Here is a 23,378-nt window from a genome sequence, read left to right as displayed (position 1 = left end):
TTCAATCGGTTTTATTGTTTTTTCTACTCTACAGAGTCCACACCATAACAAAATCAAAGAAGCTCGAAAAAGGTAAAAATCTTGACGTTAGCCCGTGAACAAAGTTCGCGGATGATGATTTTCAGAGCCAATTATAGTTATTTACATCTGTTGTGAACAGCCCGTATAACGCATTCAAACCTTAGAGAGGCGAATTTGTGAGAGAATTTCTAATATTTTCTCTCACAAATTCGCCTCTCTAAGGTTGTACCGTATGCAGTAGTTGATGTGTATACAACTTTTCATGTAAGGGGCCGAAACCCCCGTTTTCGACCCCGACACAATTTTTTTTTTTTAATAATTTAGTCAACAATCGGTCGTTGTTGTTGTGATGGTTCATTTTAAATTTATATTTCAATAGATACGCTCAAATAGTATTTTACATGACAAGGTATGAAAAGATGAAAAGTAGAGTTTTCGGGTGAATGTTGTTCACTGATAAAAAAGATTTTGGCGGTGTACTTCGGATATGTATGATATACTTCTGTTATGCATAGTATGCGTCGGGTATGTATGGCAAACCTGTCGTATGTAAGTTTACGTACGATATGTGTGCCATACATCTCACGCGTGTAGTCGACGTAGGACGTGTAAAATTTTGGTATGTGTAACTTCATCGCAAAATTACCTCATACGCCCAACACGTTTGAGAAAAGCACACGTTTAGGATGTTTGTACACGCATGGTAAGTATGATGTCAAAAGATCGTACTTGTTGCGCGTTAACATTCGTACACTGTGCATTTTATATTAATAGCAACTATGTCAAGTCCTTTACGTACATGAGATGAATGTATCTGTATCAGGATTTTAGGATTCACTTAAAAACAGAAATATTAAATTCAGTCATTTAAATTTCAAAACGTTTTATTCCCTGAGTTCCAATCTCATACTGTTGAAATATCGAAATATTACGCAAAAAGAAGAAGAAGGAATTACGATTACGATTCTCGATATTAGGTCATTGTCATATACCATAGTTCTAATTAGAATTAAAAAAAAATATGTGTGTCATGTAAGTAAACGTATAGCATGTATAAGTACTTTGTGTGCAAACGTGCTCCACGTTTACCTACTTCTACCAACGCTTCACAATACAACTATCAATGTAGTATGTCTTAATTGCAACATTGGTTGAAGCGCCGCTTTGAGATCAAGAGGTCCCCAGTTCAAACCCAGCACCAAACATGGAGAAAATTTTTATCTAAGAAAAAGTTACGATATAAATGAATAAAAACACGAAAAATAAAAAAATTAAAATTAAAAAGAACGAAATGTACATCAGAATTTCATTTTATTTCGTATACCAGAGCAAACGTACTGGACGTTTGCTGACGCAGTGCACGTGTACTAAACGTTCCCGAAGTTCGATCCAAAAATAGCTGTCTGCCAGCCAATTTACACGTCCACTACGTACAGTACACGTCCAGCGCGTTAACTTTTCTATCAGTGTTGATCCGAGGCGTAGCCGAGGTCAATAAACACACGAAAACGAGACTTTTAATTTTTATCACGAGTTATGTAATGGATTTTACGTGTTACGGCCTGTTTCATTTTCATTTACATTGCCTAATCACGTAAAGCATTGTACTTACGAGGTTCCAAGTTGGAACCTTGGAAGTAATATACTATTATCACAAACGCGCGGTGTTCGGATGTCAAAATTACTTAACTGGAAGAATAATTGAAAAATTACACTTCAGGTCTATGTTGTTGTCTCGTTTTCGCTTATGTAACAAAATAGAGTACACACTTGTCACTATTAGTTTTGGCAAGCCTCGACTTCTTCGTGACAAGTGTGTAATATATATTACATGCTGAGTGCGTCGAAAGTAGTGCTTGAAACATGAAACGATTGTAGAATTGATAGTCACCACCTAATGCAAAGAAAAATTACACTTCGAATTTTCAAATTTAATCTAACAACCGTGGTGTTACCGAAAAAAATTTCACGCTATTGCCACATGTTTAACCTGTTACAGACGGCTGGGGCTGTCATCTGTTATCGACAAGAACAGCAATAATAAACGACAAGCTCTGACTGATGAGGTCTTTATAGCAAAAATCGTGTTCAAAACAAATGAAGTAAAAGATTTCTGAAATCAATCTCCGAAAATCTTCGATCAAATGAAGTAATAATTTGAATAGTAAAACTGTTAGTATGCTTGCCGTTTGTGACGGGTTAACCCGAAATATGCAGAGCAGACAGTACACTTTACATATAAATACAATTTGGTTACATTGTACCTTATCTTTTCAATTATACATTGTGCACCGTCTGAAGACTCGCTGATCAAAATAAATGTTTATTAAAAGCGCATAACATTGTGATATGAATGGGTGATAAGATTAGACATAGCTCAAAATTTGCTACTCATTCACAGTATCGTTCGATATTTCAGTCTTGAAACACTGCTATAAAGGCAAGATAATTTTTTTTAATTTACTATTTTGATTGGCACGACTAGACTAGTGCAATAGTTTTGAGAAATTTTAGTGAAGCGGTTCTGTTTTTTTTTTATAATGCCACTTCCAAGAGGAGTTTACCGTGCCGATCACGTTGGATCATTCCTTAGACCGATAGCAGTAAAAAAGGCTCGTCAAGACTTCGCTAATGGACGAATATCCTCAAGTGAATTGCGAGCCGTAGAAGATCAAGTAAATGTAAAATTACCAGACGTAATCTTCAAATTGAAATCTTTGACATTTTCCAGTCAATTAGCACAATTGTTGAGAATCAGCTCAAATCAGGCATACGATCCATCACCGATGGTGAAGCACGACGAGCCTGGTTTCATTTCGATTTCTTGAAACAACTCGGAGGAATTGAAATACAGGGGATGATAGAATCTAGTGCACGAGCCTCAGATGGTTACTCACCACCTAGGCTCGTTGTCACTGGAAAGCTGACGTACGAAAAACCAATACAAGTGGCTGACTTTCAGTACCTGAATACTCAGATTAAATCTACAGCGGCCAAGTTCGGTGAAGGAAACACTTATGCAACACCGAAAGTATCTATCCCGTCGCCGACAATGGTGCATTTCAGAGGTGGAAGGGCAGGTATCGACATTGATAGTTATCCGGATTTGGATATTTTTTTCGCTGACCTGGCTACAGTCTATCAAATGGAATTGGCGTCTCTGTACGAAGCCGGAGCAAGATTTGTCCAGTTCGACGACACAAATTTGGCGTACTTATGTGACGAAAAAATGAGGAAGGAAGTTGCATTACGTAACGATGATCCGTCGACGTTGCCTAGAAAGTATGCTCAGCTCATCAACGAAGCCATATCGAAGAGGCCGGACGACATGACTATTGGCATTCATTTGTGTAGAGGAAATTACAAATCACAATGGTTTGCCAGTGGAGGCTACGAACCCGTAGCAAAAGTTCTGTTCCAAGAGTTGAACGTTGACGTTTACTTCCTTGAGTATGATGATGCCCGATCAGGAGATTTCGCACCGTTAAGATTTCTGCCAGAGAATAAAATTGTGGTCCTGGGACTAATGAGCTCCAAGAAACGATCACTCGATGACAGGGACACTATCATCAAAAGACTTCGGGAAGCCGCAGCCGTATGCCCCAGAGGACTGGATCAACTCTGTCTGAGTCATCAATGTGGATTCAGTTCAACAGAGGACGGGAACGATTTGACTGAAGAAGAACAATGGGAAAAGGTAAGACTTGAGGTTAGCATCGCTAAAGAGGTGTGGGGAGATGATTTGTCAAAATAAATGAGATTTTAATGTCACATTTTGTAAACCTAGCAGATAGTTGCAGATTATAAAACTGTGAAAATGTAAAATGAAATATCAATTGAAACAATACGTTAGTGCGGGTCAAAATAAAATTTTGAAACGTCATACTAAATACACCAAAGTGACTTTTTCCGAACAATCAAAATCTTTCAACTTACTCTGTATGTTTCTATCTATTTGTCTATTTATCTATCGACGGGCTATCTCAGAAAGTAGTCAGCGGATCTTCATGAAATTTTACAGTAACCTCAGGGTGGGCTTAAAAATGAAAATGTAATATGTCATTACTACCCCAGTAAAAAACTGTATTTTGTTTTATTGGCACTGAAGTGCAATTTTACAGTGTTTTTTGAGGGTTGGGAACAGCTTTTCAATTATATTTCTGGATGTATGGATACTATGACGTTGGATTATAGCTTAAATGAAACGTCTCGACGAGTCTAAGGAAAAATAACCACACAAATCCACCAAGTGGGAGGGGAGATAGAGACCTTGGAATAGGTGAAACTAGGGCTCCTCGCACCGAGAATGACTGGTGTGAATATTTGGTGGTATTTTGGTTTTTTCGAATTTCATCCAATTTTTGCATATTTAGAGTTCATTTTTTTCGGAAAAGCCTCACATTTTTAATCGGTTGATTTTTAATCTTGTACTTCAATTTTTTTTAAACATCCATTTTACTGTTTAAAGTACCATATTACCCGCAGCTTGTCATTATTTTTGTCATCGTTTTCGATAACAAATGAATAGCCGGTATGTGACAATTTAAATCAGATAGCGACACACAATTGGCAAATGATTCCGAAGATCTTGTTCTCGAATAATTTCATTTATGACTAATCTTGTTATTCGATATGTTTAACGTTACGCTTTAACGGACTATCAGAGGATCATATGAGTAAGTGCTATGGTATGTAATGTGCTTGTGGACATGTTATTTAAAATAAAAAATGGACGCACAGGTGGGACACATCGGTGGATGAAGTTCTGATATTAACAAATTATGAGAAAACCAGTAGTTGAGCCTCTAACTTTCAGACTACGACTTGATTCGAATGCTTAAACCAAAGTTCAATAAAATCACTCTAAAATTATGATTTTTGGACACTTTTTGTCTCTTATTCCATGCAGTAGTTGAACAACATATGAGTGACTAAGGGCTGTAACTAACATCCTGCGTTGTTGCTTTTTCACAGCTCCATCACATATTCGATTAAGTTATGTTTCACATGGATAAACTGGCAAAGAATCGGTAAAACCGTTTGCTTAACTATAATTGAGCTGGATTTATACTATCAGAAGAATATCACGAACCGATCACTAACTTTGACTTCAAGAAGCAAACTTTAGCAACAAGCGAATAAAGTAAAGTCATGAACTCACTTCGGTAACAATATTCAAATTTTCCCTCCATATTTTATCAGCAGAATAATTATAAGTTCGCAGTTCGGCCGTATGTGGCACCACATACCCAAACACATAATCATTTTACTTTTGACACGTCGCATGACGTCTCTAAGAAGCGAGTGTGTATTCCGATTTCTCCTTTAACACCGCAACCTGGATTGTGCTGCAGCAAATCCGAGTAAAATAAATTAAAAGTTTTGTGTTAATCGGTCAATTGTTGCGAATTGTGTGAGATATAAAGATTCATAATGACGGATAAGAAAGTAACCAAAACCACCACGTCTGGATTTACGAAAGAAGAGGAATTGTTGCTGAACGATTTTAGCAGAAATGTTTCGACCAAGTCATCGGCACTTTTCTACGGAAACGCTTTCATTGTGTCAGCTATTCCCATTTGTAAGTATCAGGAACACGTCTTCCTTCGCCCATTATTTCTTTAATTTTTAAATGAAAGTTGGACTCCTTCAATACATGTAGACAGATATTGCATTCGTGGCGACAATTTTAACCTTAAATGCTCTGTTGTTTCAGGGCTATTCTGGAGAATTCATATGATGGAATTGATTCCATCATTGATCTTTTTCGTTGTCATCACTGGTCTCAGTACCTACTTCATGGCCATGGCTTACCGTAACACAAAGTTCGCTTTAAAACACAAAGTAGCTGTGAAACGAGAGGACGGTGTCACTCGTGAAATGCACAAAGTTTTGTCCGACGACAAGAAAATGAGCCGCAAAGAAAAGGATGAACGTACGTTGTGGAAGAAGAATGAAGTGGCCGATTACGAAGCAACAACCTTTTCAATTTTCTACAACAACGCACTGTTCTTGGCCATCATCATTTTCGCCAGCTTCTACTTGCTCCGAACAACGTCACCAGCATTGAACTACATTTTGTCCGTTAGCGGTGCCAGTGGTCTTTTATGTTTGTTGTCGACCAGCAAACCAACATAATTTCATGGAAGCTAAATGTCTTGAATGGACCCACATTGGTGATCCTTTCATTTATCGTTTCATTAATTTATCACAAAATTTTTTCCATTGTTTCTCCGTTGATCAATGATTTAATTGTCAATATAAGGATAAGACTCTTCGTGGAAGTGACATCGACAAAAGATGATTGTCTTTCACCATTTGCTTTTGGTAAAATAATTTTCTTTTGTAATTTTTTTCAGTCGAAAAATTAATAAAAAATTCGCTCGTTGCGACTAAAATAAATATTTTTCATTTAGCAACAATTACATTGAAAGGAATTTTTAAGTGTGAGTTAAAATTGGTCGTTCGAATAGATTCATCGAAATAGACAGCTGCTGGTAATCTTAGTTGCATGTGGCATCGACACAATTACCTCTAAGTTTAGAGATGCTTTATATTGAATGGAACGATGAGAAATCATGTCTGGTTGCTCTATTATTGTGTCTTGAGAAACTCCACAAGTTTCTTTTACTAAGTTATAGTGTATTGAGGGTTATAAAATTCAAAATTCATCGCAAAGTCGATTCTCTCACCTATTTCGTCGTTGGTTCCGTCGTTTCACATGTTGACCGTTCCAGTGTATCCTAATACAGATCTCATTAGGTAACAGCCGAGTCAAATGATAACAATTTAAATTCATTCCTGGTGCATGCAAGAAAGTTTTGAAAACCGACATATTTTCTATTTTGTGGTTTATTAGTAATTTTTTTGTAAATTTTGCATGTTTTTTCAAGTCAAGTATAATACAGAAACAGAAAAAGGGTCGGGTTTTAAAATTGCGTTTTTTTGCACCTTTTACGTATTTACACATACAGTTTTCTGTGGGTAACTGCGTTGACTTTCTAGTTCCGTGCTAACTCGTTGTTGATCTCATTGTCTGTAGGCCTAGGGGCCATTCACAAATTACGCACGCTCTTAAGGGGGGAGGGGGGGTTTGACAAAAGCGTACACTCAATACATTTTTGAAATTTTCTCCATATATTTTCGCGTGCAAGGGGGGAGGGGGGGTCTGAAATTTCGAATTTGGTGCGTGCGTAATTTGTGAATGGCCCCCTAGGCTTTATTTCAAGGAATTTATCAATATTTATTTATAACTACATTGATAAATTTGCTGATGTTTTTCATATCTTAAATCTTATATCTTAAAAAATGGACATTTATGAAACAAGAATCGTATGAAGGTATTTTATCGCACTAGATGTCGATTGTCAACCCGAGGCGAAGCCGAATGCTGTAACAACTCATACAAATTCCATATCAACACTGCTTTGAGTGTTGTAATATCACATCAAACGGGTGCTGAAATAAGTCACTTTACAACACTAAAATGAGTGCTGAAAAGAGTCGTATTTCAATTCTCGGTAGCACAAAAAAAATCGAAAATGCAATAGTACATTGAATGACAAGGGGCGAAAGTAAAAAAATTCAACCGTGTGCGAGAGTTGGAGCCCGCGCCGAAGGCAAGGGCTCTAATCGCACAGGTTGAATTTTTTTACTTTTGGCCCGAGTCGTTCATACTATTTTTTTTGATACCAACATTGAAAATTGATACGTATCGCAAACATCGCAACAAAATGTTGAAATAAAAAGGCATTTAGCCAGAAAATGCGGGGGTCCAGGGGGCGGCAGCCCCCTGGTATATGAAAAATTTAATAATTTAGCCATCACAACAATAACACACACAAAAATTAAGATATAACTAACAAATCATTCAGTAACAAAAAGTATCAACTTTGTATGCTAATTTCAATAAGAACACTGGCGCACAGTGTTTTACAATTTTGATCAAAGTATTCTGCATAATATGAGCGGATTTTGTTGACAACTCGACTCATTTCTCTCATTTTCTGTGACGTCAGTCACTTTCGCTGTTCGTTCAGTTGCGTTCGCTCTTCGTTAAGTACTTTCTCCCCGTGGGATGCATTTTTTTACTTTCGCCCCTCATATGCGGGGCGAAAGTATCATTTTTCAATGTTGGTATCAAAAAATAGTACATTTCATGCTTCGGGGCCGAAAATGAGGGCAATTTTTCGAATTTTTTCGGGTTTCCGGCCCTCTGCATGAAAACTCACATGTGCACCTGTTTGGGACGGTTGATTTAAGGCACTTTCGCTTGTAAGCCTCACTTCGTTCGGCCTACAATCCGCGAAATTGCCTAAAATCAATCGTCCAAAACAGGTACACAAATGACTATTGAATGACAAGGGGCGAAAGTAAAAAAATTCAACCGTGTGCGAGAGTTGATGCCCGCGCCGAAGGCAAGGGCCTCAATCGCACAGGTTGAATTTTTTTACTTTTGCCCCGAGTCGTTCATACTATTTTTTTTGATACCAACATCGAAAGTTGATACGTATCGCAAACAGCAGAACAAAATGTTGAAATATGAAGGCATTTAGCCAGAAAATGCGGGGGTCCAGGGGACGGCAGCCCCCTGGTATATCAAAAATTTAATTATTTAGCCATCACAACAACAACACACACAAAAATTAACAAATAACTAACAAATCATTCATTTTAACTTCGCATGTTAATTTCAATAAGCGCACTGGCGCACGCCTAATTTCAATTTTGATCGCAGTACACTTGTTGACAAGAGTCGACTATTACATTATGTAGTCGACTTTCGCATTATGTATATTGACTTTCGCTTTATGTATTCTTTCTTTCTCCCCGCTCAAACACATAACTTGCATTTTTTTACTTTCGCCCCGGATTTCGAGGGCGAAAGTATCAACTTTCGATGTTGGTATCAAAAAAAGCAATGTGATCGATCAAATTTGAAGAGTGATTGTTTACAATGAAAATTATGATTTTTTGTGCTCTTGTCTATTTCAACTCTCGGTTGGCACAAGGCATGATGTGTTACAAGTATTGTAATGTTGATTTTTTCAGCACACGCAACAGCAATACTTGTAACACAACATACTATTTCGCACTGATTTTTGGATGGAATAAAACTGGTTAATATGACACTGCACCAGGGACTATTTTTGAGAAATTCTTTGAGAAATTTTGAGAAATTTGAGAAATTCTTGAGAAATTCTTTGAGAAATCTTTGAGAAATTTTTGAGAAATTTTTTATATTTTTGAGAAATTTGAGAATTTTGAGAAATTTGAGAAAATTTGAGAAATTCTTTGAGAAATAATTGAGAAATAATTGAGAAATTTTGAGAAATTCGATTTCTCAAAATAGTCCCTGCACTGCACACAGGCTGCGTAAGTATCGGATTCGCTCACTGAATTGCATAAAAAAAACAGATTCCCCAAACGTTGTCGCCGATTTTTACCCGATTGTTTTTTCTTTGATGAATTAACATTTTTCGAATTGGATCAAACTTTTCAAAGGTCATTTTTTTCTAATTTTTCAATTTTTTCCTGAGTACAACGCCAAGGGTCTGATAAATATAAACAGAATAAATAAAAACTTAAAAAAAAATAGAAAATTTGAAATGAAACCATAAAAAACTGAAAAAACGATTTTTTTTAGATTTTAAATAATATAAAACAAAAATAAAGCAGGTGTGTACGCCCCTTGGTAACAACTCATACAAAATGTTACATTTCTGTAAAATCTTCATTGTCCTGAGAGTTTAACGAGTTTTCCCTGAGAGGGAAATTTGCCGATTCCATTGACACCTTTACCTAACTTTTTTGGAAAAAAAATCTCTATGAACACGGCAGAGTAAAATAAACCAGGCAGGAGCGGTTCATTTCGAAACCTCAAATAAGGGACCTGATACACTGTATGAACATGAACTCAAATGAACACTGACATAAATTGAAAAATTTTATTCGCAAAAAATAAAGGGCTACTAGATTATTCAGGTCCCTAATCAAATCGGGTGTTGAGGAATTTCGCGTCGTGTGATTCACAATAACCCACAAAGTGACATTTTCCTTATACGAAATGTGTCATTTTGTCAATTATTGTAAATAACGGCATGCCATTCCAAAGTTCTGAAAGAACCTTGTGCCATACCTGTTCATTTACTTTCATTGATGGTTGGAACATCAATTATTAATTTCAAAAATATTGAATGCTTATACTCCAGTTTATTCTGACTAGTAGCTTTTTCAGTGTATAAAAAATTTATTGTGTTCACAGAAACAATACGAAACGTTCTTCGTCTACCAAATCATCACATTATATTAGTGTTTATGTGTTTATCTCTTCCGAATTACTATTTCAAAAATAAATTACCACGACGTGTAATCCCAGCAAAACATGTAATAAAAAAAACAGCGACCTTGTACGAATAGAAAAATGTAAACAACCGAACGAAATTTCGCGAGTGTATATTTTCCTTGTCAAAGTGTATAACGAACGTAACGCGATTTTATGGTTTTACTTTCAATCAAAGGAAAAAGTGATTTTTTAATAATTCAATTCATTTAAATCGAACTAAAAGTGTGTCGAAAATTCTGATAAAATGGACTACGAAGACATGGTGATCGCAGAGGAACCAAATTTATCTGTAAGTGGACAGAAAATCGAAAAATTTTCATTCCGAATGTTTTTGTTTTGATTGTTTGTTACCATCCATACATACAGTGATACTCATAATGTAGCTTGAAACAAAAACAAGTTTCTGCCATTTTTATATTGAATTTTTTCGAAGCCAAACATATTTTCGTTGGTGTCGTGAGTTAGTCAGCATAATTGGAACGACATTTTGGTGGAATCATTTGGCTTAATTATTTTATGACGAAATAGGAAAATTAATTGTTTTTTTGCTCAGTGCTGTGATAAGAATGTGTTGCGCGCATCGCATCATCAAAACAAATGTGTCACGTGACGTAACATATACATTCGCACTAATTGAATGAATTGAATTGAAAAACTCCCAACGAATTGTGCTTGTTCAATGTGAGGGCGCTCTTCAATTTCAGTGTTGCATTTCGTTGGTTTTGCGTATTATTTGAATTTGATTCAAGATCGATTCAATGCAAGCGATGCATTTCACGCCTTAGAAATTCGTTAGGCTTCAAAATTATTTTGAATTGATGGTACTTAATGATTGGGGAGGTAAATTAATGATTTTTCGCTCAAAGAATCGACCTTACTCGTGTTACTTATATCCGCCCCGTAACTAACCGTATCCAGTGGTGCTCAAAGAATCTGATCATTTTTTAATTGTTCTAAGACTGGCCACAGGTTAGGTATCCATTGATCTTAAACTTAAATTCAAGTCGTTCTGAAAACTTCTCAGATCGATCTGATAATATCTGAGTTCGATTCACTATTTTTCAGTAGACTCAAGTAGACCTCAGTGACTCAAGGTTTGTGCCACAATGTGGCGCTATTGTATATTTTAAAATCGAGCTCAGGAAGATCAATCGCATTGGACCTGTTTGTGTGAAGTTACTGACAATTGCAATGATTATTTAAGTACAGATCTGAGTTGTTTCATTCAGATTATCAGAAACGTTGAATCTATGATTGTGGCTGATCAATACAATATTTTCAGTAGTCGCTTTCTGCTTGTGCAGCGACTGTCTGTTCATTACTAAAAGTTGTGAATCCTGTTTGATTTCGGTTGGACTAACTGTATCTTTAAATCACAAGTATTTAACTGAAAATATCAAAAATATTCAGACATATGTAAATAACATAGCTCAAACTAGATTGCTATGAAGAGTAGGAAACGGTGTAAACGTACACGTTAAATCCTTATTTGACTGACCATATGAGACCTATACAATCCTCCATTTGAGCGTCTTCAGTCTGAGATATCAAAAAAGATCGTGATACGCATTTAATCGTCGGAGTTTATATCGAACCGTTCACCCTCTACCGTCTTCTAAATCCCTAAAAGATTCGAACACCTTAGGTCCCGAGTGGACTGAAATCCCCGAAACGTTCATAATTTCACGAGCCACTGTTACACGGAGAAACGACTACCACTTGAATGTTGTCCGACATCCATTAATGATTCTTAAAATTCGAGATATTCGAGCTAGAGCATTTTTATTGGCAATTGAGACTTTTTTTTATATATCTTTCCATTGCGTAGTCATTTAGTCGATATACAACTGAATAAATAATAAAAAAAGAGATAATGCGAAGAGATATGTAACAAAGATACACTTTATATACACATACGAGATAAGGATAATAATAGAGAAGAAAATGCATAGATTGGGTGTTTCTTAATTGATATTCGGATGGTCACGATTTTTAATATATTCGATTTAAGCTAGGTGGGAAAATGGGAATGCATTTATATTAGGTCTGCATAATTGCAGTTACTTATGTATACCTACCTATCTATGTACGTTACCTTTAATGCAAACACTACATATAATAGCATCGGTGAGCCATGGTTATACATATCTACCGTGTGTCATACTAAATTCAGCCTTAGAAACAACAAAAATACGAACATTTCGAAATGAATTTACTGCGCATTTTCATTCTATATAGTCTTACCACACGACATTTTAATACAATACAATCAGAGAAAATGGTTCGTGCAATAGACAGCATTTATATACGCGGCTACAGCTATGTCGGAGATGATACAAAAATGCACAAATATCTAGACTTTTGTGAGCATATTTGTTATAGTGTTGGACTTAAAAGAAACGACGTTTAAAAGATACGCATGAGAAGAAAAAAAAAACGTCAAATGAAATTTCGAAATTATGCTTATGTTTAGGCAGTAGATATACTTAAGCTGATATGCTCTATGCTCTCGGAACGATTTCAACCAATCGTTTGTAGCTGTACATTTACGGTAATAGAATGTTGAGTGGTAGAGCGATCATGCAAATGTTCAATTATTTGGGATTTTCTCACAGAAAAATTAATTTGTTGAATTCGATTTTTGATGTAGCTGATGGATCTGCTTAGTCCAACTATTTCAATTCCAAATCGTTGAGCGTTTAATTTAGGTATTATCAAAATACGCAGTAACGAAGAAAAATGTTGGTACCAACATTTTTTTACTACACAATATAAAACATCGCACACTCTCCCATACTAAACATCTATAACATTTACTCGGTACACTCACTATATACAGCAGAAGGCGAAGCACAAAATGGTTTTTTGTAAAATAATATATCAGAAACCTCAGTTGCGTTGCGTTTTCCCTGCTGGGTAGAACATCTCTTGGAATTATTGGTCTGTGGCTGGTGTGTGGCGTGTGCTGAGAGAAGAGTTGTGCGGTCTTTTATTTTTACATTTATTATTTCGATTCGGATTAGTGCAGTAAAGACTTATTGTCGATAAATTTGTGTTCATTCCGAAAAGTTAAATAACCGAAAAATAAAATTCTCTAACCGGCCGTTGTTCACCTGCAACAATCAACTGAAATAATTTCATTCAAAAAGAAAATTTCTGATTGATTTTTCTCCGGTGTTTTTCCTTTTTTTTTGCTGATACGCACACCGAACACTCTTTGTATTTTATTGTAATTTGCGCGGTAGTTTTTGAATTGAGGTGAAGGTACGTAGTAATTCTCTTTACAAACCGAATGGTTTATTGGCACACTTTACATTGAAAACCGTTCTCATTTGATTGATAACATTCTTTTTTTATGCTTGACTGCGGTGTATAGTTTATTAGCAATTTTATGTGCCAGCTCATAAATCGAATATTATGTCACGTTTGGTGTAGAATTTGCGTCGATTTTTTTTTCATTTGTGTACCGGCTACAAGCAATGTAACTACGCAATATAAATTAAATGCTTCAGACTTGTCAAAAAAAAGTTATACGTAGTCGAGGCTCTAATGCGAATTCTCCGTTGTGTGATTGAAGTACAATCATTTTCAAACGTGCGGTCTATCTGTTTCGGTCTAATTAAGCAACCCACAATGTGAGCAGCACATTAAATTTTTTTTCTTCGTCTTTTTAGTTTGATATTTGATCCTGTTAATATAATGCGTTGTATCGGATTGGATAGATGACTTTGAAGTCAAAATTAGAAATTCCGAATTGGTGAGAAATTGTAGGACAGTGGTTAAGGGTGAAGTAGATTTTACAAATTCCGTCGCACGAAAATATGGAACAGCAGATTATACCGTACTGTATTTTACGTGATTAAGCGATATAATGCAGATTGCAGATATGAACAACGCGAATGTAAAGATCATTTATATTGCTATAAAACGTAAAATTTAATTGCGATCCTCTGGAGAATATATTTTCTAAACGCTCACACGGTTTCAAGAAACACTTTCTCCTTACGTACAACATTATCACAAATTTTAGATAAACATTGCATTGTGCTATGGAAAAGAAGTACCTAGAAGAATACATAGACAGTTCGATTCGTAATAAGATGAGGTAATTGCGTCGACTTTTATGTTCAGTTTACTTTATCACGAGCGAAGACAGAAAGTTTTATCTCACTCAAACTTTTCAGTGAATTTTATTTTCATAACAATGACAAAGTATTTGCTATAAGAACTGCATCCAGAGAACGATAAATTTAAGTAGCTTTAGAATACGTTGCAAGTAAAATTAAGTTAACAAAGGGAAAACTTTCTACTCCGTATTGCTTAGTACAATATTCGTAAAAACAGAATACGAGAGCTGTCCACACTAACAAAATCAATGCCTTGAATTGTAATAAATATTGAGTTTGCAATGGAAATTTCCCCAACGCACTATTCGATATTATAACTACTCCAAATTAAGTGACGAAATGCAACTTGTTGAGAATAAACATTTTGAATATGACGCGTCTGTGTTTGGAATTAATTGGACCTACCTAGGTACACTCAAATATTTGAAAATTAAATTTTTCATAATCTGTACACAGAGAATGAATATGATTCTACAAAATTCGTAAGGCAAACGTGCGTTTGCGAGCGTACACGCATTTAATTATTCAAAATGTTGATCGTACGTTGTGAGTGACTTTTTTGTGTATAATATTTTCTCGAATACTGTACGGATCGTTTACAAGTCACTTGTACACAGTTTACTGTAAGGAGTGATCATTGACCTTTTTTCTCATATATATATGAAATTACGTTGGCCTTCAATTGTGATGATTGTTGTTGATTTCAGAAACTGTTTCGTGTAATCGTTCTTGAGTTGAGTGCAATGCAAAATGCAATGAAAAACAACGAAAGATCGTTAGTCACGTCGTCGTCGTCGTTTGCGTTCTCTTTTCGTAGCAAAAGTAACATAAAATTGCATTTTTATTTCATTCGAACAAAATAAAATTCAAATTTTCATCACCATCATCGCACAACTTTGTATTTTATTGTTGATGTGTCTTTATCTGTGAACAGTGCAATAATTATGTTTGTTGTTGTTGACGACTTTAGAGCAACTCTTGTCCACGATATAATGGAATATCTTTCCCAGTGATTCGTTGTCTTTCTGTCCTTTGGAAATTTTGTATGTGGGTTTGGCGAGGGGTGTTGCTATTTTCAGTGCAATTTCAAATATTGAGACGAGGCAATTTATTTACGCAGTTTTTGTTCAATTGTTACAGGAACGTAAGGAAGCAGGAAAGCGAGGAAGAAAACCGGGACGCAAAGCAGCAGCTGATAAGGTTGATATGAAGGCAAAACTTGGTGAGTTATACCGTTGAAAGTCTTACATTAACTTTGGACAACAAATTAAAAATTGCTTTTATCAACAGAAAGAAGTCGTCAGAGCGCTCGTGAATGTCGAGCTCGTAAGAAGCTACGCTATCAATACTTGGAAGAACTTGTAGCTGACCGTGAGAAAGCTGTTTTGTCATTGCGTGCTGAATTGGAAAAGGTAAAAAATAACCTCGCCAATTTGAATTGAGCTCAATTCTAATGTTTCGTCTCTGTAACTTTTTAGTACCGACAATTTGCATCAGAATTGGATGCTGGCCGATTTCCAGAAGAGATGCAGGCAATATTGGAAGAAGTCGGTGCTTTGAAACAAGAATAAGTGTAACTGGATTTCGGTTTATAAGTTGAAGATTTGAAAGTTGGTGTTTGTGTTATTGAGTTTGCGACTGTTCAATTCAAGTTTTTGTTTGTTTGTTTCCTCTTTTTCACAACTTTTTTCTATTATTTTTTATAAAAATCTGATATTTATATGTTTTAACCATTTAAAAGGCATTTGCTTCAAACATATGAATTTCATGTGGACAGTACAAATAAAGGATATTTTCGTAAAAGTTTGCATTTGATTTGCATTTCACTTCTGCCCGTCCGACTACCAATTTGAGCCCGGAAAAGCGAATGTGTCTACATCATTTTCGCTACAAACAGTACTATAGGTGACGAGTCTTAAGAAGAGTCTTAACATTTCTGGCAATAACACTAATTGAGGGACACAACTGAAGCAACCTTTTTGTAAGAAATTTCTATGCTTCGTCGCTTTGGTTAGAAAAAGTGGAACTAAAAGAGTGAAACTATTGTAACGCTGGTATAACGTACGACCATACAAGTTTACAGTGAGCTGATGGACACAGTATCCGTACCATCCGTACTAAAGACTAAGACTTATTGTTTTCGATCTAATACAATGTTGATATTATTTAACCATCTAAACCGTTCAGTACTGAAATGAAGGTCATGCAAATCCACATCTAAAAGAACAGATATTCTAAACTGCAGCAGGAACACCGGTTAGTTCAACTTTCTTGGCTATAAAAGATAAGATAAGATAGTCAGAAAAGATAAATTTAATGTTGAAAATCGAGTCAGGTTATCGTTTGTCGATTAAAAATCTGTAGCATTTTCGGTGCTCGGATCTCGGACACATTTCGCTCTTTATTTTTGGAAATTTATTTGATTATTGAACTCATCAAGGAACTAAGGATTATTGTACTCGCTCACAGACAATTCAGTTATCAGAAATTACTTTTATTTTCGGTTTTCTGATGAACGATCAATTTTAGTAAGAGAAGTCGATGATGACCAAATATACAGAAAAAAAAACATTGAGCAGAATCTAGAGTCTAGAAATCCCGATAGTAGCGAAAATAGGACACCACATGATATGTAACGAAAAAGAATTAAAGAAGCGACAACCAGAAGAATTGAAAAATTTCTGAAAATGGAAGACGAGATTTATGGATGTTCCTTTACCAAGATTAACTTTTTTAAGTGATTACTACGCTCAGTGTAAAAATATATTTCACCACATAATTGACAAAATAACTCAAAACTCACTAAACACTAAGTCGTCTGCGATCGACAACGACGAAAAACGATATTGGTAATGTACTGAGCTTATCTTTCGTGAAAGATTGAGTCAGAAAAGGAATTCAGCGGAATCTTTGCAGAACAAGTTGCTATGTAAATCAATTCGTACAACACTATACTTCTCTTCTATTCAGCTATAGTTAGAAAATCGTCAAACCATTTAGCAGTTAATACTTGGAGTGTTAAAAGAGTGGGCGTCTCTCAACCTTCTACAACCGATATGAATGAATGGTTAAAAATTCTTCTACGTTTTCCTGAGAATGGCACTACCAGCTGTCGAAGGAGAAATGAACGTTCTATTCCACGAGCAAGCATTCGAATTTTTAACCGCCTGGTATCAGCAGTCTAATATACGGGTTTGTTACTTCTTTCAACCAGAGCTCATAGTTTATTTTAGCAGTTAGATAATACACTCACGAAATTTTGAAAACCGACACATTTTCTATTTCTGTTTTATTTGAGTTTTTGATTTCTCCACATAAAAATACAAGCAAAATTCACAAAAAGCCAGTAAACCACAAAATAGAAACTGTGTCGGTTTTCAAAATTATGTGATTGTATGACGAACATAAGACGAATATCCAATACTAACAATACGTTTGTCTCACGGTGGTTCCAAATTTTTGTTTTGACGAGTAGACACATAAAATTATTTATCTCATCTAGCTTCCACTCCTAAAGTCACAGTCTAAGAACGTTACGAACAGCTGCATCATTTGCTATCGGCAACGACGACAAAAAAAAACAATAAGCCAAGATTGTCTTGTATAGCCCAAATCGAATATGAGGGATTCTTTTGAAAATCCACCTATCAAAATCGGACCCATTTCGTCTGGGATGGACATATACATGGTTTGATAGGTTTTTGCCAGTAGACCTCAAAACAGGCCTCACACAGTCTCGAGCCACACCTGGTTGCTGGTGAAAGATCTCCGAAGTTGGATTGTGACTTTTATCCGAATTTTTTGGCCGTTATAAATAATCGTTCCGGGTGAGAGTGGGCTCGTTGGAAAGCTGAGCTTAAGTACTTTCGGGTCATGCCTAGTTTGATTAGATTCATTGATTTATGTTTCCAAAAATTCGCAATAAAAATTTTCAAAATCTGTGTGAACTTTAGACAGGTCTGGGCTGGTACTGATGACGCTTAATGTGAACCTAACATGCTAGTTGTAACACGCATTGTCTAAGCTTTCCATCGATACCTCATTTGCAGCGCTGGTGATTGCTGGCGAGTTTTACGATTAGCGGTTGTACTAACATAAAATTCTGTTATGTCGGCAATCACCAGCACTGGAAATGAGGTACAAACGGAAAGCTACGTAAGCTATGTTACAACTAGCATATTAGGTTCACATTAAGCGTCATCAGTACCAGCCCAGACCTTTCTAAAGTTCAAACAGATTTTGAAAATTTTTCTTGCAAATTTTTGGAAACATAAATCAATGAATCTAATCAAACTAGGCATGACCCGAAAGTACTTAAGCTCAGCTTTCCAACGAGCCCAATCTCACCCGGAACGATCATTTATAACGGCCAAAAAATTCGGATAAAAAACACTATTTATCCAACTTCGGAGATCTTCCACCAGCAACCAGGTGTGCCTCGAGACTGTGTGAGGCCTGTTTTGAGGTCTAATGGCAAAGCCCTTTCAAACCATGTATATATCCATCCCACACGAACTGGGTCCGATTTTGATAGGTGGATTTTCAGAAGAATCCCTCATATGTTAAAACAAACAAAATGAAAGATTGTATCTCAAGTCTGCCGACAATATCCTTTTAAAACAAATGAATTGTTATATTATGTAAATATCCTATATTGATATGATTTCAGTCTGTGAAAAGTTAGAAATGATTCTTCAAATATTTCTTAGTTTTATGGGACATCGATTGATCTATGTCATGCTGAGAGTTTTTATGTTTTTTGTTCTTAACATACTTTTCGTAGTTATCTTTTACTAACGGATTGAGAGTTTCCGACCGATCCTACAACGTATTTTTACAAGTTTTCTGCGAGTACAGTTACTGGCAGTGATCGATCATTGATCATTCATCTTTCTGATTTAAGAAGGACCTATATGTTCGATTCTATGGTAATTATTCCTTTGGCCATTTCATAAAATAATTTTGGAAATCACTCGAGAACCTTTTTAACTGTGGTGACGAAAAAAAAAGAACGGCCAGCTAAACAGTTTGATCCTATTTAATCAATACAAATGGAAACTTCTAAAATTCCTTACCTTAGATTTGAAATCGCGAACCATCCAAATCACTATCGAATACGCACCAAACCTATATTCTCATCAAATTCTTCCATCCGTGTGCGGTGAGCGAGCTGACCGATGGCATTCAAAAAAACATTTAAAATTTTCCACTCTCCTTCTGTATTTGTCGATAATATTCTTCGTATAAAACGTTTTAAATCATCTTTCTGAGGAGATTGTTGATTTTATCTTCGCGATTGCCGAAATCACCACCTTCCACGTAGTGATTGTTCTTCTTACGCCACCCACCAGTGGGTGTATTCAGTTTGAAGGGCCACAAAAAGTTCGACACGTACTTGAAGTTGGCACCAACCGTGAAAATTTCATGGACCATGTCTTCGACGCATTGTACATTGTTCTTCTTCAGTTTTCGCTCAATGCAGAAATTGTCAGTGATTGGAATGCGTTGTCCCTTATGCTGTTTGAAGCGAATGAATGGAAAAGGTAAATGAACAAATTCTCTTGTCGCTGCGGAGTGCAGATGTCACAAACCTTAACAAATCCTCGTTTGTAAATCAGTTCGCGAACCGATTTCAAGTTTGGATAGCCCCATGTAACGTATGGTTCAGCAATACGGAGCATATTGATTGTGGCCTTGTTAAGCTTGATGAAGACACCGTTGTTGATTTGTCTCAAACGGAACAATTGGAGGACTTTGCGTACTTTCGGTGCTACTTTGTTGATACTGGAAATGACAAGGAAAAACACACATTAACGTCATCAACAACATCAACATTCGATTCACTTGTGTGGCAAACATAACCTCAAAAATGAATTGAATTTTCGATTTTGGTTGAAACTAATTTCTCGATCGGATGGATCACTATGCAACCATCAACGGAGACACGATATTGGGTAGAAAATAGATAATTTACCCTCGAATACGCATAACGAAAGCCAAACGAGCTTCGCCGGGGATGTAGTAGTTTCCTTCCTTTTTGGCCTGTCGGCGCTTCTCAATTTCCCGACGTTCGCCTCGTGCATATTCCTTGGCATATTTCTCAGCTCTCAAGAAATTCTCCCGAACACGCAATTTCACTGTTTTTGCCTTGACAAGCTTCCTTTTTGTGGCAATAGCACGCGCGGAGAAAACTTTCTTGGCCACTTTCAATTTTGATTCGGGCACTGCTGGGAGCTTTTTAGCATCACCTTTCTTCTTATCGACCGCTGTCATTCTGGAAGCGATGAAATAACAAAAATTTATTGAAAATAGGTCGTAATTTGTGGAATTTCTGGGAAAAATAACCTTTCACGTTTTGATTAGCACGTTGCCAGACAGAAAAGACTTTGGAAAGGATTTTTTTACAGTTGGTAGCAATGACATTAAAGATGGAGTAAAGCCGCCGCCGCTTTCATCTTTCGTTTTTTTTCGAATGTGCTGTCATCTACCTTATGATTCGTACAGTTTGTGGTTAGCGAATTTTTTGAAATTGTCGTCTGGTCAGTGGTAATAATTATCATAATCGAGTTGTTTGTGCTCCTTAATCATACACTGTTTGAAGGAAAGGATTCTGTTATTCTTACAACGAGGACGGGAGATATCTTCTCGTGCTTGTTAATGTATTTATTCTATGATGGTGTTATAAATGCATGATTTCTGACCTAAACATAGCTAACGCCGACCCGTACGAAACACCTATTCGTGTCAAAAGCCTTTAAAATCACTTACATTATCCACTCTTTGCCTTGTTATCATATACAAATAAATTGCCGGAGGCAATATAGACAGCCCCGTACGAAGACAAATTTCATAAATTCCTATTTAAACAGCTATATACCGCTTTATTTACCTATATTTCACTATAAATAAACATTTCACAGAGGAATATATGCCTGTATATAGCTTAGCTGTATATAGGTATATATAGATATCCATATATGAAATCCCTGAAACCCCACACACATAACAAGCTATTTCCATGTTAACAGAAACTATCTAAGTACAAATTTTCCCACTTTATATCGTTTTACTAAAATCCAATATGGCCGCCGGCAGCCATTTTGTTAGGAGACCGGAAATAGTACCGACGCTTTACATTCGTTAATACCTTTCAAACAAAAAAAAATTCATGAAATTCGGTCAAAATTTACTCGAGATATTGTCAAAATACACCACATTCACTGTACTTCCGAGTAGCCAGATAAGAGCTCACTCCAAGAGACCTAGCTCACGCTCCGGAGAACATAATTTCATAAAAAAAATTTCCCTGATTGGTACGGTCAATACCTATCTAATAAAGCTAAAACAGACGAAATATGTTCAAATGTGGCCGACCTACAAGCAAAAACGAGTTGAGCCTCGAGGTAGTCGACGAATTCGTCTATCTTGGTGCGCTGATTCGATCTGATGGCGACAACACGCCGGAGATACAAAGGCGAATCATGGCGGCAAGCAGGTGCTATTACGGGCTAATGAAACATTTACGATCAAAGTTGCTATCAAAGAAAACGAAGTGCCAAGTTTACAAAACGCTTATTCGCCCGGTTCTAATCTACGGATGCGAGTCTTGGACGGTGAAGAAAAGCGATGAACAGTTGCTTCTAACGTTCGAGCGTAAAGTCCTCCGTACCATTTTTCGAGCAATGCACGAAGGTGAAAGGTGGCGGCGACGGTACAACTTTGAACTGAAACGTGATTTTGGTGAACCGGATATTGTGGCAGTGGTGAAAGTCCAACGGTTGAGGTGGGCGGGGCATCTAGCACGCATGGATATGAACAGAGCCCCCTCGATGTTATTCCGAAACGATCCAGAAGGGCGACGAGGAAAAGGTCGTCCGAAGATGAGATGGATAGATGGCGTCGAATCAGATCTACGGACGCTGGGAATAAGAAGTTGGCGAAGTGTAGCAGGGGACAGGGTTCGCTGGAACCGGATTCTCGATCAGGTAAAGGCCCACAAGTGGCTGTAGCGCCGGAGAAGAAGAAGAAGAAGATCTTCGAAAAACCGTAAAGCACTTATTGGGCCACAGCTCGGGAGGGGTCGATCCAAAATCACTCATCTTCGAACTTAGCCTGTCTTTTGACATTACCAAACGGGAAAAAAAAAGAATTTTCAAAATCGGATGCGTTTTACTCAAGTTATCGTGCAGACAGACGGACAGACAGACGGACTTTTTTTTCGCGGACTTGGCATCTCTAGACAACCACAATAGGTTTCCCCTTACTCAGGGAGTCCAATTCGACGTGTTACAAACGTATGCGTAAACCTATAAGACCCCAGTACTTCGTACGGGTCTAATAAAAGAGAAACAAATCAATGATTCGAATTCGGGTCACAGGTTAAAATTATTGTACAAATAAAGGTTTAATAACGTTCTCAACGTTATGATTACCCCTTGTTCCACATGCGATATCCATGTCATTGTTAATATATTCGTATTTAACATAATGTGAATTGAGATGGTCTGGGTCTACTTTTGTACTTTCGACGCACTCCAAGAACAGGAACGAGAACAGAATTAAAAAAAGCGAAGCAGTAGTCCAAAATTCTCATTTTATGGTATAGGTCACTGTGTTCCGGACGTTCCATACAAATTAAGAGGCCTAATGACCCTTAAAAAATCCAAGGTTCTGAAAGACTGCAGCAGATAACATACTTTCAGAACTTTGAAAAAATCTGTTATTGAAGTGAGTTAGTACAGTTAGTACTGTTCGATGAATGAAGTTCACATAAATTCAGGGCAAGGCCCGACATGTAATAGATGTGTAATAGGTCGTGGATTTGAGCACTATTTCACAGGACTCTCAATGATTGACGCTGTCGGCAAGTCGGTCATTTCATCGAA

The 23,378-nt window shown here is 36.6% G+C and overlaps 4 protein-coding genes across 4 annotated transcripts; 3 read left to right on the top strand and 1 right to left on the bottom strand.

The window, feature by feature from the left end:
* Nucleotides 1–2,539: 2,539 nt before the first annotated feature.
* Nucleotides 2,540–4,075, top strand: LOC119076235 (uncharacterized protein YxjH-like). The gene is made up of 2 exons (XM_037182894.1): nucleotides 2,540–2,696; nucleotides 2,753–4,075. Exons 1-2 carry the CDS (start codon nucleotides 2,562–2,564, stop codon nucleotides 3,773–3,775), a joined length of 1,158 nt encoding a protein of 385 aa, XP_037038789.1. The 5' UTR covers nucleotides 2,540–2,561; the 3' UTR covers nucleotides 3,776–4,075.
* Nucleotides 4,076–5,294: 1,219 nt separating this feature from the next.
* On the top strand, nucleotides 5,295–6,419 carry LOC119076234 (translocon-associated protein subunit gamma). The gene is made up of 2 exons (XM_037182893.1): nucleotides 5,295–5,602; nucleotides 5,738–6,419. The coding sequence occupies exons 1-2, from the start codon at nucleotides 5,455–5,457 to the stop codon at nucleotides 6,157–6,159; spliced, it is 570 nt and encodes a 189-aa protein (XP_037038788.1). The 5' UTR covers nucleotides 5,295–5,454; the 3' UTR covers nucleotides 6,160–6,419.
* Nucleotides 6,420–10,473: 4,054 nt separating this feature from the next.
* Nucleotides 10,474–16,296, top strand: LOC119076233 (REPTOR-binding partner). Its single transcript, XM_037182892.1, has 4 exons — nucleotides 10,474–10,655; nucleotides 15,634–15,715; nucleotides 15,784–15,905; nucleotides 15,972–16,296. The coding sequence occupies exons 1-4, from the start codon at nucleotides 10,611–10,613 to the stop codon at nucleotides 16,062–16,064; spliced, it is 342 nt and encodes a 113-aa protein (XP_037038787.1). The 5' UTR covers nucleotides 10,474–10,610; the 3' UTR covers nucleotides 16,065–16,296.
* A 3,392-nt stretch (nucleotides 16,297–19,688) lies between these two features.
* Nucleotides 19,689–20,961, bottom strand: LOC119076232 (60S ribosomal protein L7). Its single transcript, XM_037182890.1, has 4 exons — nucleotides 20,839–20,961; nucleotides 20,468–20,767; nucleotides 20,085–20,277; nucleotides 19,689–20,010 (listed from the first exon to the last, which is right to left on the bottom strand). Exons 2-4 carry the CDS (start codon nucleotides 20,764–20,766, stop codon nucleotides 19,747–19,749), a joined length of 756 nt encoding a protein of 251 aa, XP_037038785.1. The 5' UTR covers nucleotide 20,767; nucleotides 20,839–20,961; the 3' UTR covers nucleotides 19,689–19,746.
* Between the last annotated feature and the right edge of the window lie 2,417 nt (nucleotides 20,962–23,378).

Source organism: Bradysia coprophila, unplaced genomic scaffold (genome assembly GCF_014529535.1).
Source record: "Bradysia coprophila strain Holo2 unplaced genomic scaffold, BU_Bcop_v1 contig_232, whole genome shotgun sequence".
NCBI classification, from domain to species: domain Eukaryota; kingdom Metazoa; phylum Arthropoda; class Insecta; order Diptera; family Sciaridae; genus Bradysia; species Bradysia coprophila.
Note: the sequence above shows the minus strand (reverse complement) of the source record. Positions and strands in the feature narration are given on the sequence as shown.